The sequence below is a fragment of the Oryctolagus cuniculus genome, chromosome 8, assembly GCF_964237555.1.
Source record: "Oryctolagus cuniculus chromosome 8, mOryCun1.1, whole genome shotgun sequence".
NCBI lineage: Eukaryota > Metazoa > Chordata > Mammalia > Lagomorpha > Leporidae > Oryctolagus > Oryctolagus cuniculus.
The window spans coordinates 97750199-97770117 of record NC_091439.1 but is presented as its reverse complement, the minus strand read 5'-3'; the positions used below and the strand labels follow the sequence as shown (position 1 = coordinate 97770117).

The window sequence follows — 19919 nt, the reverse complement described above, 5'->3', positions numbered from 1 at the left end:
AAACTCTCCAAACCCCTCAAGTACATCACTGATTCTTAACCTTATATACACAACAGAATTACCTGGAGAGATTGAAAATAAACATCAACGTCTGGGCCTTTGTGGTCTCAATGTTTGTGTGCCCCTCCAGAACTCACATGCTAAAACCTAATCCCCAAGGTGATGGCAGTAAGAGGTGAGGCCTTTCAGGCATGTTAGTCATGCCTTCAGGAATGTGACCTGTGTCCTTTAAAAAGAAGCACGAGGGGTCTGTTTGCTCATTCCCCATAGAAGGTGTCATCCATGAAGGAGACAGCCTTCACCTGACATCAAATCTGTTATTTTCTTTAAAAAAAAAAAAAAAAGTGGGAGGAGGGTGTTAGAGATAGGGTTGTGGCATAGTGGGTTAAGCCACTGCCTGCAATGCTGGCATCCCATATGGACACCAGTTTGAGTCCCTGCCATTCCACTTCCAATCCAACTCCCTGCTAATGTGCCTGAGAAAGCAGCAGAGGATGGCCCAAGTGCTTGGACTCCAGATCAAACTCCTGGCTTTGGCCTAGCTTAGTCCTGGCTACTGCAGCCATTTGGGGAGTGAACCAGCAGATAGAAGATCTCACTCTTTCTCTCCTCCTCTAACTCTGCCTTTCAAGTAAATATATAAATCTCTACGAAAAAATAAATCTATTAGTGTTTTGATCTTTAACTTTCCTGCTTGGAAAATTGTGGTTAAAAAAATTTCTGCCCTAGCCTACGGTATTTTGTTATAGCAACCCATTTAGAACAAGACAGGATTCTACTCCACAGCAATTATATCAGAATGTCTGTGAGCAGTGCCAGGTATAGGTAGTTTTTTAAACCTCTCCAGCTTGAATTACTCACTCATTTTAAAATCTCACTCAAAATTTTAATACTGGTTTCTCAATCACTAACTTGAAAACATACTTGATGATATGAATATTCAAACTGCTAGCATCTTTTCTTGCTTCCCAACATAGCCTCTTACCCCTAAAGCTGCAGCTCAGAGCAATTACTGCACTACTTCCAAAAATTTATTTCCATTATCTCACTAACTACTGCTACCCTTTGATCCCCTCAAAGCTATCAACCCATTAGCTCTATCATCTTTTCTGTAATAATCACTCCTTCAACTGTCTCAGATCTTTCCCCTTTAGACTTATTTATTGGGCTATCTACTCAATATACCAAGTTTGATATTTAACATTTCAAAATTAACATATAAAATCTGAAATCTTGATATCTCCCCCAGCTATGCTTTTCTTACAACTTTCCTCACCTCAGTAAACAGCAGCTCTGTTCTTCTAAGTGCTCAAGCAAAAACCTGTGACCGATGCTGGACTCCTGCCTCTCTGATCCATCAGTACTTCCTTTGGTTTTTCATTATAATACATCCTGAACCTAATCATTCTCATCTCTTCCTTCCACCAATCTTCTAAAACTAAAACATACTTGCATTTTGCGCAGCCCTGGTTTTCTCTTTCCACAGCAGTAAAAGTGACCTTTAATTTTTGCGCAGCTTCTCAGCACACTTCATCTAAACTGCACCCCGGCTTGCCTGCCAGACTTCCTCTTCCCTGGCTCACTCTGCTCCAGCCAATGGCCTTCTTAACAAGCTTAGAAACACTAAGCTGGCTCCATCAAGACCTTGATACACACTGTTCCCTGAATTTATTCCTCGTTTCACTCCAAGTTATTTGTATGGCTCCTTCACTTTCTTCACATTTGAGCTACAAAAGGTAGTAGCAGCTATTCATGCTATTATAAAGATAGTATCCCACAACATCCTCCTATCCATTCCCATCCCGACCATCCACTTCCCATCTCTATCCTTTATCGGCTTTATTTTTCCTTATCAGCTGCATGAATTATTCATCGACATTTTCTCTATTAAAATGTGAGCTCCATCAGAGCACAGACTTTTAGTTGTGGGCTTTGTTTGTCCACAGCTGTATCCCTATACCTAGAGTATTGTATATTTTAGCATTTCAAGGAATTTCATTATAACTGATTTAATATTTCTACTGATTATATAATTTAGCTTCGTCCTCATGAAATTTCTCTGGATAATATAAGTCAAACACATAGCCCCTTACAGAGTGATTTTTTTTGGGTGATCTCAAAGAATGTCATTCAAAAAAAATACTTACTCTCCTGCGATTTTACCACCCACCAATCAGATGGACGCCTGGAAATTCTTCGACTTCGCAGGACAGTCACTTTCTCAGGTACAAGATTGTTCTTTGACTCACTAGGAGAGTGTTTCTTTATAGATTCTTGTTTATCTTGCTTTTTGGTGGATTTCTTTTGTTTGCTTCCTAAAATAAAGCAAGCCATAAAAACCAGAATTTTTAGAAAACCACAACAGATTTAAAACCAACAAAACCTTGAAATTCTCAATTACAGGGACTTCTTGAATTCATCCTGTGGGCTTCTTTACATGTCATTGTTTAAAAAGTCGTGTTGTATAAATAAGAGCTCTAACCTTCTGTAAATTAAATGTAAACTTTTCATTGTTTGATAATTTTCATATACTCCTGAACAACATCTTTTGGAAAGGAAAAAAAAATGTGGTTTCATCTACTATTTGCCAATATAACAAATTAAAATATATAATTAATACCTTTTTGTTTTGAAATCATTATTTTTTCAATCTAATTTTTGGAGGAGGAGATATAAAGTTATAAATCCTGAAATGAGGAGATTATACTGGGTTATTGAAGTTGGCTCACTCTAATTATAAATATCCTTAAAAGTTGTGGTCAAAGAATCAAGGGACAATGGAAGAAGCTGGAGAGATCTGGAATGTAAGTTGGCTGTGTATTGCTGACTTTGAAGCTGGAGAACCATGAAGTGGCTTGAAGAGGCAGGAAAATGCAAGGAAACAGATTGTGCCCCATAGCCACCAGTAAGACTTCTGACCCACAAAACTGTAAGACAATGTGTGCTGTTTTAAGCCACTAGGCGGTAGGAATTTGTTACAACAGAAAACTACTACATCTGGTATGGTAATTAATTACAGCATAGATTAAAAAAGTATATTTGAAAATTAGTGTATACAACATAGCAGAAACTCAATGTTTAATACTTAAAATCATGGAGAGTATCCTTTAAACACATCCTCCAAACAATGTCTTTTCCTAAGAACCTGTGGTTAAATCAAAATTGTATATACCTTCAAATTTTGTGAACTCATATTCTGCTTAAGGGATTAACTTTCTTCTAACTACCATTTTCAGTTTAGTCAGACTCTTTATTGTGTTTTCTTAAAAAGGACTACTGCTAAAGAGAAACTGAATAAGCAAAAAAAAAAAGGAATCTAATAAAAAGAATATGGGATACAGTAGACATTTACATAATAAGTCCTTAAAATAGAAAAAGTGGCTTTTTTTCTTCTATGTTAAGCAGAGTATTTTCAAATACACAAAGGCACATATAGACAAGACTAAAATCAGTCACCACTATTTCAGGCAACAGGTGAAGTCTATGTTATACATCATACCAAAAGAGCTAAAATATGTAATTCAATGATAGCTTAAAGTGGAATATGTTTTTATAAAAAGAAGCTTAAATATTTTGCTTTAATAGCCTTTCTCCCCTTTATATTAGCAATCCAGTGTGGTCATCTACAACCTCCAGGTACATACATATACAGGAGAGTTTTATGGTTAGTGGATGTTCCATTTGAGCAACAAAAACATTTTCACCGAATTCAAAACTTCTTAGTAGAACTGGAAGAACACAGGCTGTAGGGCAGGACAGATACTAAACCAATTTTTGAAAATCCACTTTGATGCTCTCAAAAGACGTAACATTCTTGGGTTCTTCTTCACAGTTAATTTTCTCAAAAGAATATATATAACTTGAGCCTCAGAAAGGTTTACTTTTATTGAATTAAAAAGTAATTTTTCTTGCCTTATTGTAAAAATAACACTTCTGGTGTTCTGTTGCACAGTAGGGTAACAACAGTTAACAATAACATATTTTATTTTTCTATATAGCTAAAGAAAGACTTTTGAATGTCCACACTACAAAGAAATTTTGAATATATGAAGCAATGGCTGCTAATCATTCTAATTTGATCATTAAAATCTATGTATGTATCAAAATATTACACTGTACCTCATAAATATCTACAATTATTTTGTCAATAAAAACAAATAATCTAATAAAATAAAAAGTATTTTAAAAATCCACTTTGAGTGTTATCTTCTAGAATTGAGATTATCTTTTTTTATCTTTTTTTTTTTTTTGGACAGGCAGAGTTAGACAGTGAGAGAGAAATAGACAGAGAGAAAGGTCTTCCTTCCATTGGTTCACTCCCCAAATGGCCGCCATGGCCGGCACTACACCGATCCGAAGCAAGAAGCCAGGTGCTTCTTCCTGGTCTCCCATGAGGGTGCAGGGGCCCAAGCACTTGGACCATCCTCCACCGCCCTACCAGGCCACAGCAAAGAGCTGGACTGGAAGAGGAGCAACCGGGACTAAAACCTGGCGCCCATATGGGATGCCGGCGCCGCAGGCGGAGGATTAACCAAGCGAGCCACGGCACTGGCCCCGAGATTATCTTGTATTATATTACTGCACACATAAGATGCCTAATACATTTGATAAGTGTTTTCTATTGTATTAGTTATTTTAAAAAGAATTTTACCTTTCTACTATCTAAAAAGTAAGATACATAACAGATTTTGACCTCTTTTATGACTGTATCTTCATTACAAATTTGAAATACTACACAATGGTGATATAAAAGTAGTCACATACCAAGATAGCTTGGGACAAGCTTAGTTTATGCTTATTATCCTGACATTCTCATTCTCAAGTGTCCTAATTTGGATGCTAAATTATATCCAAAATACTGAGGTAGAGGCCTTTGTCTTTTAAATAAACTTGTTTCTAGCTAACATGATTAAAGTTGTGGTAGAGGTTTCCCCAAAGTTAGACAGAAAAAAACAACTTACCCCAGAAATGGAATGTGGTCATTATCTGTTTGCTTATGAATGCTTCAACTGTAGTTACTATCTGCTTATATGTAACCATTTCAAGTTCTGCTTACTAGCACACGGCAATGGTATTAACCCTTGCCAGACAGCGAATGGCTCATTACGTGTGTAGAAAAAAAACACCATCAGTAACTATGTACACATGATTCCTGTGGCCACCATGTAACACTAGAATATCAATCAAATGGATGCATGTAGCTGTGTAAGGGAGACAAAGAGATTAAAACCATATATAAGAAAATACCCCTCTTTGTTTGGGGCTCAGGCTCTCAGTTAAGAAATTCTACCTGGGCCTTATGCTGGCATAAATAATAAAAGACTACTTCCTGTTAAAAGGCCTTGATGTCTCATCTCTGTATAGGAATCCCACTACAATATGAATTATAAAAGATACAACGACCTACTGAGATACTGGTTAGATAAGTTTTCTATGCCTCCATTTTCATTCTATACAGGCATGTGTATTTATCTGTTTGTCTACAGACCTCACCAGAATGATCTGATTAACAGTGCAAACTGTGTCTTAGTAACGTTTGGGCTTCAGTGCCTAATACAGCACTTTCCCTCAGTTTATATTCTAACAACCCTAAAAAATGTATGATTCTTTATTATTTGTGTTCTGATAACTAACTGCTCACTAGCCTTTCCCTTCACTTTCTGTCTATTAGCTGCTACTTTAGGAACTAAACAAAAACTGGAAATGAATTGCATTTAAAGATAGTCTAGAAAAGAGCCTATTAGGCCTCTGAGGCTCTTTGTAGATTTAGGTTTACTTGGACTACTTGCAAAGGCTAAAGGGATATTTAAAAACAAACAGTGGAAAATTGTTCACAGTTGTATTTAATGCAAACACTTACCAACAGATGGTACCATTTTGGAAATGTGATCATTTCTCATCTCTTCACAGTCTTTCATGTTTCTGCTTGAACTTCTTTGTAACTTGGGTGCAATATGTTTTTTATGTGCATTTATGTTTTCCTCTTTAGATTGTCCCATATGAAGCTGTTCTTCAACTACATTGGCCTTATATTTTTTTTTCTTTTTTTGTTTTACAGTCTTTTTATTTCCAGATGATTTTCCTTTATTCTTGGAATGTGTTTCACATTTTGTAGATCTAGAATTATTGTCCACTTCATCCGTCAAAGCACAACTCATACTTTGTTTTTTGTCATCACAGGGCAGAGATTTCTCTACTGGGTGAGATCCATCCAAATGGTTGTCATGTGTTGAAGTCGTAGGTGATATACTGTGATGTCTTTCTTTTGACTTCTTAACTTGAGGGACTGCAGTGCTCTCAGTGGGGGGTACTGAGCGTTGTTTCAGAGGCCCAACCTTTCTTGGTATGGATATCCAAGAATGACTGGCAAAACTTCTATTTGACTCATCAATTATAAATTCATCTTCTAACAATTTCGGATCATTTGGAGGCGACAAATGAGGTGAAGCAGTTGCTGTATGCCTAACAATGGGACTAAAACAGGATGTTGTTTCAACAGGTCAAATTAAAAAAATTTTAGTTTTGTTTTGCGAAGAAAATAAAATAGTGTATACAGGAAATAAAATTCACATGTCTTTTATTAAAGAACAGTTCACATGTCTCCCCAATTCCCTAAATATTATAAATATCTCCTACTTTTTCAGCTGTGTAAAATCTGATCCCCTCATTTATGATACTAACAGAAATCACAGAAACTTTTAATTGGAAAGAAATTTAGATGTCAACTAATTTGATACTCTCTCCCACCCAATGTATATACTAAAACACTGAAACTCAGATATGTATAATTATAACCCAGATACACTGACTCCTGATCCAAAAATGAATGCTACTACTATATATATCGTATTAAATTATGCTTTTATACATAGACATCTTTGCGGCCTGAATTTCTTCACATCCAAAAATAAAGGTGAAAAATTATTTCCAGAAAATTTTCAAGTCTAATATTTTAAGAAAATACTTCTAAATTATAAGAGAAAGGTGCCAGCACTGTGGCTTAACAGATAAAGCCACCACCTGCAGTGCCAGCATCCTGTATGGCCTCCAGTTCAAGTCCCAGCTTCTCCACTTCCAATCAAGCTCTCTGCTATGGCCTGGGAAAGCAGAAGATGGCACAAGTCCTCGGGCCCCTGCGCCCACAGTGAAAGACCCACAAGACGCTCCTGGCTCCTGACTTCAGAACAGCCTACTTCCGGCCACTGCAGCCATTTGGGGAGTGAAACAGCAGGTTGAAGACTTCTCTCTCTCTCTCTACCTCTGCCTCTCCGTAACTCTGCTTTGCAAATAAATAAATCTTAATACATAAATAAATAAATGAGATAGGGATGGCTTCTTTCTAATTTTTAATGTATATTTACAGGACCTCATACATATTATCATAGACATAGATGTTGAAAGAAGTAAAAACTGCAACTATTACTAAACTGCAATACATAAAAATTAATTCCAAATTTGAATATTTCACACCTGTTTTCACTTATATTTTAATATTATAATAGTGGTATAAAAATGGATATGTCTAGAAAAGTATTATAGATACAAAAGAAACCTAACACCCACAGAAACAGGGAAAAATACAAGACAACTCTTATTACAAAGCAGGCAATGTTACAGAATCTGTTATATAATGAGATGAAATAATTTTTCCCACTCTATTATCTCTTTTCACACTAATCCAAAATTTATTTTTACTAAGAGACAGAAAGCCCAGTGTTGCAAGGAGGATAATATTATTAGACAATTGGACAATCTTAACTATAACTTTTTTTAAAAAGGACTTATTTATTTATTTGAAAAAGTTACACAGAGAAAGAGAGGCAGAGAGAAAGAGGTCTTCCATCCACTGGTTCACTCCCCAGTTGGCCGCAATGGCCAGAGCTGCGCCAATCCAAAGCCAGGAGCTTGCTCCAGGTCTTCCCATGTGGGTGCCGGTACCCAAGGACTTGGGCCATCTTCTACCACTTTCTCAGGCCATAGCAGAAAACTGGATTGGAAGTGGAGCAGCCGGGACCTAAGCCAGCGCCCTCATGGGATGTGGGCACTGCAGGCGGTGGCTTCACCCACTACACCACAGCGCCAATCCCTTAACTATAACCTTATAGTTCATAATCTAACATTAATTCCCATTCCTAAACAAGCATAAAAGCATATATATACATATATATACACACACATACATATATACATTTAGTGAAGTGGAAAATAAATTAAAATGAGTGCATTGGGACTGCACAGCACCTTTCAATTAATTGGGAACGTTTTTTGGAGAAGGAAGAAATTAGTCAAAGGATGGTAATCCGATGAACTCATTTTGCATTTCCCTGCTTTTTATGACAGCAGACATGAGCAAACCCTGTATGAGTGAGACAGGCAGAACCAAACACTCAGGGAAAGGGCCCATGCTGTGGTGTAGCAGGTAAAGCCGCCACCTGTAGTGCTGACATCCCATAGGGGTGCCAGTTCAAGGACTTTGTAGCATTTAAGCTGGATCTTGAAGGACCAATAGGAATTGGTCATGACTTAATGTGAGAGACAATCAGAAGGAAGAACATAAGCAAAATGCCAGAAAGCACCAGCTAGAGTGAATAGCTACACTTGGCTACAACAATTAAATAAAATTAAGTTGAGTCACCAGCTTATCAAGAAAAACTGCAAGGGCTTTCAAAAAGTTCATGGGAGGGCCGGTGTTGTGGCATAGAGGTAAAGCTGCCACTTGCAGTGCCGGCATGCTATATGAGGCGCGGGTTCAAGTCCCAGCTGCTCTACTTCCAATCTAGCTCTCTGCTACGGCCTGGGAAAGCAGCAGAAGATAGATCAAGTCTAGGGGCCCCTGCATCCACGTTGGAGACCCAGAAGAACCTCCAGGTTCCTAGCTTCAGATTGGCCCAGTTCAGGCCATTGCAGTCATTTGGGGAATGCCCTAGTGGATAAGACCTCTCTCTCTCTGCATCTGCCTCTCTGTAACTCTGTTTTTCAAATAAACAAATAAATCTTTTTAAAAAAAAAGTTCATGGGAATATGTATTATGAAAAAACTATACATGGATTTCAAAATTTTTGCATCAAAATAAATACTTTCAATTACATTTTCCATGAGCTATACTTTCCACATATATGTAATTGAAAAAGCAACTATGAAAAAGAGATTTAACAAAAGAGGAAAGTTATTAATTCATTCAATATGTTTCTATAAAATTTCCTAATTCTGTTCACTAATACACTGACAAACACAAAGAAAACTAAACTACTGGGCAAGAGTTTACTTCTTAGTCAACTATGAAAGATACATAAAATAACAAATTATATGAGGCAAAAAAATTATTTAAACAACATCAAAGTGGAACTTGAAAAAACACAGAAACCTAGAATGTATCTTAAATTAAGAAAATGGTGACTGGCAAATGAAAAGGGAAAAAGGCGTGTCAAAGCAAAGATAATTGTAAATGTGTATGAGCTGGTATCTAGGGAGACTGAAGGCTCTAAATATCAGTCAGTAAACCTCAAGCTTATTCTATAGATCACTGACTTTCAATTCTTGTTACCACTAAATTCTATGGAAGTCTAACATGCAACCAGGGTGGAGAATCACTGCACAGATGTTGCACGGCCAATGGAGATTTTTTCAGTGGACAAGAACATACCAAATTTTAGAACTGGGGTCAGCACTGTGGCATAGTGGGTAAAGCTACCGCCAGCCAACACCAGCATGTCATGTGGGTACCAGTTAGTGTCCAGGCTGCTCCACTTCTGACCTAGCTCCCTGCCAATGGCCTGGGAAAAGCAACAGAAGATGGCCCAAGTGTTTGGGCCCCTGCCACCCACACAGAAGACCCAAATGAAGTTCCTGGCACCTGCCTGTCTCAGCCCTGACCATGGCAGCCATATGGGAGTGAATCTGTGGATGGAAGTTTTCTGTCTCTCCCTCTCTCTGTAACTCTGACTTTCAAATAAATAAATAAATAAATTTTAAAAATTATTTAAGACTATCTTTTTAGTGGTACAATCATAAGTAAATAGAAAAAAAAAACAGATTTAAAATCTACAAAAGCAAAATACAGGTATCCTGACATAACTGTGTTTCTAATTACTGCCTTAATTCTTTAAAATCACACGACAGCACTGATTAACAGTAACAACAAGACCTGAATAAACTCATTTTCTTTTCTATCTAACTTACTATCTGTTAAAAGGTGGTTTGGGGGTTGTTTTACTAATAAGAAACTATTCTTTAAAGATGAGGCAAAATTTCAATTAAAATTTGTGTCAATGAAGAAACTTATAATTAAGTTAAATGAAATTAAGAATCCTTGGATATGGCCCAGAGAATAGAAAAGAAAAAATATCTCAAAGCAGTTTCTCAATAACTCACCTTGATTCACTTTTTCTTGTTACAGTTTCTAAAAACAAGGTTGAAAACCTCTTTGTAGCTTGTGGTTGAATTTCAAGTTCCAAACTTTGTATTCTTTTCTGAGACGTTTCTGATTGTTTCCTTTCTTGTCTTTCTGATATTTTATCCTCAACTTCAGATACTTCATTCTCTATTTCTATGTTCTTCAAAATATCTTTATCTTCAAAGTTTAACCTAAAAGGTTAAAAGACAGGCTATAGACTCCCCTACAGTTTGCAGAGTAATCAACATCCCTTAACTACCTTAATAGTGACCCTCGACACTGAGCTTTGACTTAAAATTTATAAATACCAATTTGTAAATTCTTACACAGAATACAGTAGGTAAATTGCTCAGGAAAATTAATTATGTATCAACAGAAACAAAGGAAAGAAAAAAGCGGTTAAATTATACACCAAGCAAATGGGTAGCTTACAGCACTGGTTCTCAGAATGCTCTGTGAACACTGTGGCAGCTCGTACAGCTAAGTCTTAGGATATACTTAACCCATTAGCTGCAGGAATACACAGGACTCTGGGCTGTACTCATTGTAGAGATTTCCAATAACAAAAGAAATTGAACAAGCTACTTTGTTTCAAACGCCAAAGAAATGGAATTGGGTTTAGTCTAACTCATCCTCAATAATACAAGAGATCTGACATATACCTGTGGGGAGCAACTCGGACTAGACTAAGTTACTGGAATTAAGACTTATTCTATGCATCTGCTCTCCCACAATATGGCGCTGGGAGAGGAGTAAACAACTTTTACACAGCTGCCTCCAGTTCGACCAGTAACCTGCAGGAGCTGATCCTGCTCCTGATTGGAGGAGAGCAGCGTACTCGGCGTGTGGGTAGCAGAGTTGGGATTGGTGGAAGAGGACTATAAAAGAAGAGAGAGACAACATGCACCAGGAACATCTAAGCAGCCCCCGAGAGAGCCGGCCGGCGGTGTGCCGCTCCCCCGCGGAAGTGGGGAAAGTGGCAGGGGGAACCGCCCTTCCACGGAGGTGGAAGGGTCGGCAGCCAACCCGGGAGGGACCAGCAGCAAACCCGGGGAGGGCCGAGCAGACAAAAGAACAGCGCAGGGTCCTGTGTCGTTCCTCCGCGAAGAGGGGGAGCGACATATACCTACCCTTGCAATTACAAATAAGAGAATAAACAAGTGGGCCAGCATTGCACAGCCTCTGCCTGTGATGTTGGATCCCATATCAGAGCACCCGTTTGAGTCCTGGTTGCTTCACTTCCAATTCAGCTCCCTGCTAATGTGCCTGAAAAAAGCAGCAGCAGATGGCCCAAGTACTTTGGTCCCTGTCACCCATGTGGGAGACTCAGTAGAGTTCCTAGCTCCTGGCTTCGGTCTGGCCCAATCCTGACCATCACAGCCATTTGGGGAGTGAACCAACAAATGGAGGTTCTCTTTTTCCCTGTATCTGCCTCTCTCTGTTACTCTGCCTTTCAAATAAAAATATTAAAAAAAGAGAGAATATACAAGTGTTTCTTATAGGAAGTTGCAGATAACTTACTATCAGAAAGAAAACATATTTTAAAGATTTGTTTATTTCATTTGAAAGGCAGAGTTACAGAGACAGAGGGGGAGAGAGAGAGAAAGAGATGACAGAGAGATCTTCCATTTGCATTCACTCCTCAAATAACCGCAACAGCCAGAGCCATGCCAGGCCGAAATCAGGAGCAAGGAGCTTCTTCCAGATTTCCCAAGTGGGTAGAGGGGGCCAAGGACTTGGCCATCCTCCACTGCTTTCCCAGGCACATTAATAGGGAGCCAGATCAACAGTGGAACAGCTGGGACTTGAATCAGTGCCCATTGAGATGCCAGTCACAGACTGTGGCTTTACCTGCTATGCCACAGTGCTGGCCCCACAAGTGATATTGTTCAATTTAAAAATTACCTTTTTTTGGTTTTCAAAGAAATCTCTGTACTTGAAGACAGCATATTTTCTGAATTTTCAAAAATATATGTCTCCCTCTTTTGGGCAACAGATGGAATAGCATTTTGTGATGTAGATGTTTTTGCACTCAAAACAACAGAAGGCGAGCCAACAGATAAGTAAAATTCTTCATCAGATTCACTCTCATAATCATCTAGTTTTCTACTGGATATTTTTTTCGAGTCCGGTGTATTTCGAGAACCAACATCAGTTGCCAGACTTTTCTGATGAACTTCATAAGCCTGAACTAGAAGAAAATTATATGAAAATTCTTGTAATTAAAAAACAGCATTAGAGTCAAATGCACTTCTCAAATTTCAGGATTAATTTAACTAGAAATACTTCACAGAAGACTAATAGGTCACTGGGTTTAGAATCAGGGCTCTATGATTAAAGTATATAAACAGTTTAGAAGTGTTATTTTATGGAATTTATGAACTGAAACATATTTTTGGTCCATACTATTTTTTTTTTTTTTGACAGGCAGAGTGGACAGTGAGAGAGAGAGACAGAGAGAAAGGTCTTCCTTTGCCGTTGGTTCACCCTCCAATGGCCGCCACGGCTGGTGCGCTGCGGCCGGCGCACCGCACTGATCTGATGGCAGGAGCCAGGTGCTTCTCCTGGTCTCCCATGGGGTGCAGGGCCCAAGCACTTGGGCCATCCTCCACTGCACTCCCTGGCCACAGCAGAGAGCTGGACTGGAAGCGGGGTAACCAGAACAGAATCCGGTGCTGCGACCGGAACTAGAACCCGGTGTGCCAGCGCCGCTAGGTGGAGGATTAGCCTAGTGAGCCACGGCGCCGGCCGGTCCATACTATTTTAAGTTTTAAAATAAATCCTCAAACATGGAAAATCTGCAAGTTTACAGTCTTGAGATGTGACTAAATCTATCTACAGCTAAAATAATGAAGTAACCTAAAGAAATCAAGAGATGCTTTTAAGAGTTGTTAAGCTAAGATGGCTAGATGAGCATATATTTGTCACACATAAAGATAAAACAGGCACAAATATGTGTAACAACACATATATATATGTATATGTAATATATATGCACATATACACATCCAAATATTTATACAAACAGAATATATATTTTTTATATATATTCTTTAACCCTCAACCTTCAAAAATCAAAGAAAAAGAATGGTTCGGTAATATTTCTACTAATTCCTTTTTTATTTTAATTGTTATTTATTTATTTATTTATTGACAGGCAGATTTAGACAGTGAGAGAGAGAGAGAGAGACAGAGAGAAAGGCCTTCCTTTCCGTTGGTTCACCCCCCTAAATGCCCACTACAGTTGGCGCGCTGCGCCGTTCTGAAGCCAGGAGCCAGGTGCTTCCTCCTGGTCTCCCATGCAGGTACAGGGCCCAAGCACTTGGGCCATCTTCCACTGCCTTCCCGGGCCACAGCAGAGAGCTGGACTGGAAGAGGAGCAACCAGGACAGGATCCAGCTCCCCGACCGGGACTAGAACCCAGGGTGCCAGCACCGCAGGCGGAGAATTAGCCTAGTGAGCCGTGGCACCGGCCCTACTAATTCCCTTTTTAAAAAGCATGACTAAGTATTTTAAAATACATCCAAAAGGGCTTGGATGTAAACCCAAAAGGTTTTAGAATGTGATAGTATTTCCTAGCTTTTCTCTCTAAATACAACAAAATTTCTTGAAAATTATCCATCAGTAACCACAGAAGAATTCTGCAAACTGGAAGGAAGAAAGTGAACAAATTAGAAATCTCAAGACTTAAAGAACAACAATGTGAGTCTCTCCTATATACTCCCATTGTGGGCACTGGAGAGGCCTACAGTTTGGATCCACCAATAGGCAAAAGGTGAACAAGGGAAACCCAACAAAGTTCAAAACTGTAGAACCTTATCCCCAACTCTACAACATGGGCTACAGGGCACTGTAGTGACAGAGCAACAGAACCCTGGACAGTACCTTGGGACAGCAATAGTAGATGAGCAAAGCCACAGAGCAACCCAGTCCCCGCTCCACCAAGAAGAGATGGCAGGTGCTATAGCCAAGGGATCACAGGCTAAAGGAGATAATTCCTACAGGTAGTACTGGTATCCCAGGCCATCCCAGTTCCCACTCCACAGCCAGAGCACCAGTGGACAGTCTATAATCTGAAGCAAGAATAGCTTAAGAGAATCCAGCATTCCCTGTCCTCCACGTAGTGATAGAAGGAATCCTAGGCCCACCAGCTTCTGACCAGAATTTCCCATGGGTAAGCAAGCATATCAGGAGGCTCAGAAAAACACCTGTACCCACCCGAGACCGCTCTGACAGGAACTGAGCTAGAATCCTAGTGGCATCAGAAAACAAGCAGACCAAAATACCACTGCTACGAAAAAAACATGTGTCACAGAGGCAGGGCAGAACCTATGTTAGCCAAAATAGGGAAATTATGTGTTATAACAAAAGTGACTGAAAAATGATCAAGAATCTCCTAACACAATAATCAAAATATTCAGTATACAACCAAAATGACTCCTCATGCCAAAATACGCATTTCAAACAAGAAAGTAAGATCAATAGACACAAACCAACAAAAATCAATCAGATGTTGGAATTATTTAGTAACACTTTAAGACAGACATCATAAAATGCTTTAAGAATTAATTATAAGTTCTCTTGTAAGAAATGAAAAAGAAGCTCTCAAAGAAACAGGAGTATATAAAAACAAGAAAACAGAGAAACAGGAATATGATATTGAACAAATCAATTCCATAATGAGTTAGCACTTCACACTCATTAGGATAGCTATTGTAAAAAAAAATAATAATAACAACTGTGCATGATGGATAGACCATAAAATGATACTATAAAAATAGTGTGGATGGGGCCACTGCCTGTGGTGCCGGCATCCCATACGGGCACTAGTTCAAGTCCCAGCTGCTCCACTTTCAATCCAGCTCCCTTCTAATGTGCCTGGAAAAGCAACAGAAGATGGCCTAAGTGCTTGGGGCCCTGCACTCACGTGGGAGACCCAGAAGAAGCTCCTGGCTCCTGCCTTCAGATCAGCCTAGCTCCGGCCATTGCGGCCATTAGGGTAGTGAACCAGCAGATGGAAGATTTCTCTCTCTCCGTCTATCCCTCTCTCTCTATAACTATACCTTTCAAATAAATTAATTAAAATAAATTAAAAAAATATATTATGGTGGAACTTAAAACTCAAAATAGACTTACCATATGATCCAGCAATTCATGTTTCAAGTATTGAACTAAAAAATGGGACTCAAAGACACACTTCTACACCAATATTTAGAGCAGCATTATTCACAACAAAAAGGTAGAAACAACCAAGTACTCCTTAAAAGATGAATGAATGCAGGGCTGGCGCTGTGGCATAGTGGGTAAAGACGCCGCCTGCAGTGCCAGCATCCCATATGAGTGCTGGTTTGAGTCCCAGCTGCTCTACTTCTGATCTAGTTCTCTGCTATGGCCTGGGAAAGTAGTGGAGGATGGTCCAAGTCCTTGGGCCCCTGCACCCGAGACTGGGAAGAAGCTCCTGGCTCCTGGCTTTGGATCAGCGCAACTCTGGCTACTGCAGCCATCTGGAGAGTGAACCAGCAGATGGAAGACCTCCCTCTCCCTCTCCCTCTCCCTCTCTCTGCCTCTCCGTAACTCTGTTTTTTAAATAAATAAATTTTTTTTTAAAAAAGTATATTTGAGTTTCTTAAAAAAACATTAATTGAACCAATAAAAATATATAATGCTAGTTTATAAAATAAAAGGTACTCTCTTACATTGCTAATGTGAAAGAAAATGTTAACAGCCACACACAGACACAGATTCACCCACATACATGCTTATTTTTTTCACTTATGAACACCAACACAGGTATGGAAGGATTTGAAGGTTAACTCAGCAGATTGATGGAAGTAATAATTATTTTTCTTTTAAATATTTCAATCTGTTATCACATATGGAGTGGTAATCTTTTTAACTTGAAAAATGGAAGCAAACTTTAAAAAGCAGCAGCACGTATCACTTACTAAAGGAAACATAGCAAAAGAAAAATGCACTGATCACAGACTTGAAAATCAAAGGAATTTTACCTATTACTCAATTTTTCCTATATTGACTCCGATGTTGCATTGCATTTGGCATTTCTTTTTAATGATTTTCTTTATTCGTTTGTGTGAAAGGGAGAAAAACAGAGACAGAGAAGACAGAGAGAGATGTTCCATTGCTGGTTCACTCCCAAATGCCTACAGGTCAGAGCCAAGAACCCAAAACTCCACATAGGTCTCCCATGTAGGTAGCAGGATCCAAGTACTTGAACCATCACCTGCTGCCTCCCAGTGTGCACATCAGCAGGAAGCTGGAATTGGACACAGAGCCTGGACTCAAACCCAGAAACTTCCACATGGGAGGCAGGTATCCCAAGCAGTGTTTTAGTTGCTGTGCCAAATGCCTGCCCCACCTTTGGCATTTCTTTTTTTTTTTTTTAATATTTATTTATTTGAAAAGTCAGAGTTAGAGACAGAGACAGAGACAGATCTTCCAGTCCACTGGTTCACTGCTCAGATAGCTGGAATGGCCAGGGCTGGGCCAGGCCGAAGCTTCTTCCCAGTCTCCCATGTGGGTAACAGGGGCTCAGGCATTTGGGCCACCTTTCACTGCTTTTCCCAGGCTTATTACCAGGGAGCTAGATCAGAAGTAGAACAGCCAGGACACAAAGTGGTGCCCAAATTGAACGCCAGTGTTGCAGGAGGTAGTGTTACACACTTACAAAACCACCCCCCACCTTTGGAATTTCTAACTTCTGAAATATATTTAGGCAAGTCACACCCACGGGGATGCCACCAACCTGATCTGTTGGAAGTTTTACTTGGTTCCTCAAAGCATGGCAAAAAGTCTTCTTTCTTCTTTGAAGAAACTGGAACTGATTTTGGACATGATTTTTGAATCTGAGCATAGAAGAAATACAACATTAGATCTACTTTCACTAAATTACCAATTCTGATGAAACACACTTGCTTTTAAAATAGAAAAAAAAGAAGTGTTTAAAAAGAATAAACCAGCTGGTAGAGTTGTATATTCAAGTAACTTCTGACAGGAGACTGAATAAATTATGATAGAGTCATATAACACATATAACAGTCAAACTAAACCACAGTAGCATGAATAAACAACTACATTAACCAAACACTAGCGCGTTGCAGAATTACATAATAAAACCACTGATGTGAAGCTCAAAATAGATGCAAGGACAGGTCAATCTGATCTTTAGAGATTCTCTATATAGAAGGGTAATATAGCAGACCTGCTCATTTAAAGAGCCAGCTTACAGGACCAGACCTTGGTTGACACATCTGCTGACGTGGCTTTTAGAATGTGCAGACAGAAGAAGAAAAACAGGTTCAGAAAAGGGCACACACCAATCTTCAGAGGTATTTGTATTTCTCCACTGAGTGACAGGTACACGAGTGTTCACAAGTGTAAGGTAATATTTTTTAACTTTATGTGCATTATATCTGTAAATTTGTCATGTTTCAAGCCATAAATTTAATATTTAATCATTTCATCTCAAATATGCATATTCTAGGGATTCAGTTTATAAAATGTACAAAGAAAAGCATGAACAAACATGTTCACTGCATCACTATGACGATAAATGTATAGAAACCTAAAAAACTACCAATAGGAGAATGAATAATGGAGCCACTTCCCTGTTGTTCAGTAGACACACTTTGGTACTCAATTCCACAAAACAAAACAAAAGCAGGCTTTCACTTAATCTGTGCTTCCTCTTGAAACCTCATTAAGGGGTCTTAATAATTTATAAACCCTGAAGAAGAGAAAGAAAGGAAGTAGACGGATGTCAACAAATTCCAAAAGCAGATTAGTAGTAACTAATCAGCTCAAGACCGGAAACATGCAGACAATGAAGAAAGCCCAGAAGCACAGACTATGTTTATGGAGAAACTCATAAAGACCAGTAATTGAAGATACAAGTTGTCTCTAAAAGAAGGGGTGCCTGCGGGCCTGCCAACAGAAGGGTTATTACAAGCATAGGTAGAAAGTGGTGAAATCAAAGAGCCCATAACCTCAAATTACATGTTTACTATCTTGAGTTTCAGCATCAGAGATAATGTGAATTCAGCACCAAGTGAGAGTAAAGGTAATGCAGTGAGAACAGATATTAAGTGGGAGCACCCATACTGCACCTTCCCTGTTGCCCTACCAGGCTGAGAACACTTACAGTGAGAATCAAGACCCACTTCTCTCCACCCCAGTCAAGACAGATGTCTTTGTCAGAAAAACTTCCCAGGCCGGGAGACGAAAAAAATCTACAGATACTAACACCTAGACATTCACAATTAAATGGCCCAGATTTATTACATCGCAGGAAATTCATCAAACTACAAATTTTACCATGGAAATAGAACTTCCACCCCTAAATAGGAAAATGTAGCTAAATATTAATAGACACTTGACAAAAGGTAAAATGTGAAGTAAACAAAAATGGTACTGATAGGAATAGAAACTGGAAGAACAAATCTTAATAAAAAGAGAGGAACCTAAGAGAAATGAATATATTGAAATCACAGATCACTCAAGACAAAAGTCAAGATACTAAAAGCTTGCAAAGAGGAAAAAATAGTCACTCATAAATAAAAAATCAAGGCATCAACACAGCATTTTCAATGACAGAGAAAGTAAAACAAAGTAAGGCAATGTCTTAAAAAGTCTATGAGGCATAGTGTTTGGCCTCTCAGTCAAGACACCAGATGGGATACCTGCATCCCACATCATGGTGCCCGGGTTCAAGTCCCAGCTCTACTCCTACTAATGTACACCCTGGAAAGCAGCAGCTAATAGCTCAACTAGTTGGGTCCCTGTCACCCATACGGAATACCTAGATTGGATTCCAGACTTCTGGTTCCAGGCTTTGGACTGGCCCTGTCCAACATGGGCACTTGGAGAATGAACCAGACAATGGAAGATTTCTGAGTATCTCTAATTATCTTTCCACCTCTCAAATAAGTTATTTTTCAAAACTTTTTGAGAAAATAATTTCTAACTTAGAATTCTGTACCCACCCAAATTATCCATCAAGAGGGTAAAATCAAGGTATTTTCATACTTGTAAGGTTTTAATTCTCAGGAATCTAAAGAAGAGACCAAGAAAAAGGAATACTTATGATTCAAGAAGTATAACGTGCAATTCACAAAAGCAAAAAGATTTTGTAGATCACATAGTATTATCTCTGTGACAAGCCTTAAAGTAGACAGATGAAGAAAAAAAATAATCTAAGAAAGGTATCTCCAGAAAAAAAAACTGAAAATGATTAATTACTTGAAGTATCTGCTTATACTTAGAAGACATTTATGGAGCCGGCACCATGACACAGTAGGTTAATCCTCTGCCTGCGGCGCCAGCATCCCATGTGAGCACCGGTTCTAGTACCGCCTGTTCCTCTTCCAATCCAGCTCTCTGCTATGGCCTGGGAAAGCAATAGAGGATGGCTTCAGATCCACACAGCTCTGGCCGTTGCAGCCATTTGGGGAGTGAACCAACAGAAGGAAGACCTTTCTCTCTGTCTCTCCCTCTCACTCTGTAACTCTAC

General features: G+C 39.0%; 1 protein-coding gene across 1 annotated transcript in view; it reads right to left on the bottom strand.

Moving 5' to 3' along the window:
• CENPC (centromere protein C) overlaps nt 1-19919 on the bottom strand; it is a 64794-nt gene that overhangs the window by 35175 nt on the left and 9700 nt on the right. The window contains exons 5-9 of the mRNA XM_008267802.4: nt 17157-17256; nt 12299-12584; nt 10372-10584; nt 5861-6474; nt 2148-2315 (exon numbers count right to left, since the gene is read on the bottom strand). Coding sequence (XP_008266024.1) covers nt 2148-2315; nt 5861-6474; nt 10372-10584; nt 12299-12584; nt 17157-17256 — 1381 coding nt within the window. The remainder of the gene's footprint in view (nt 1-2147; nt 2316-5860; nt 6475-10371; nt 10585-12298; nt 12585-17156; nt 17257-19919) is intronic.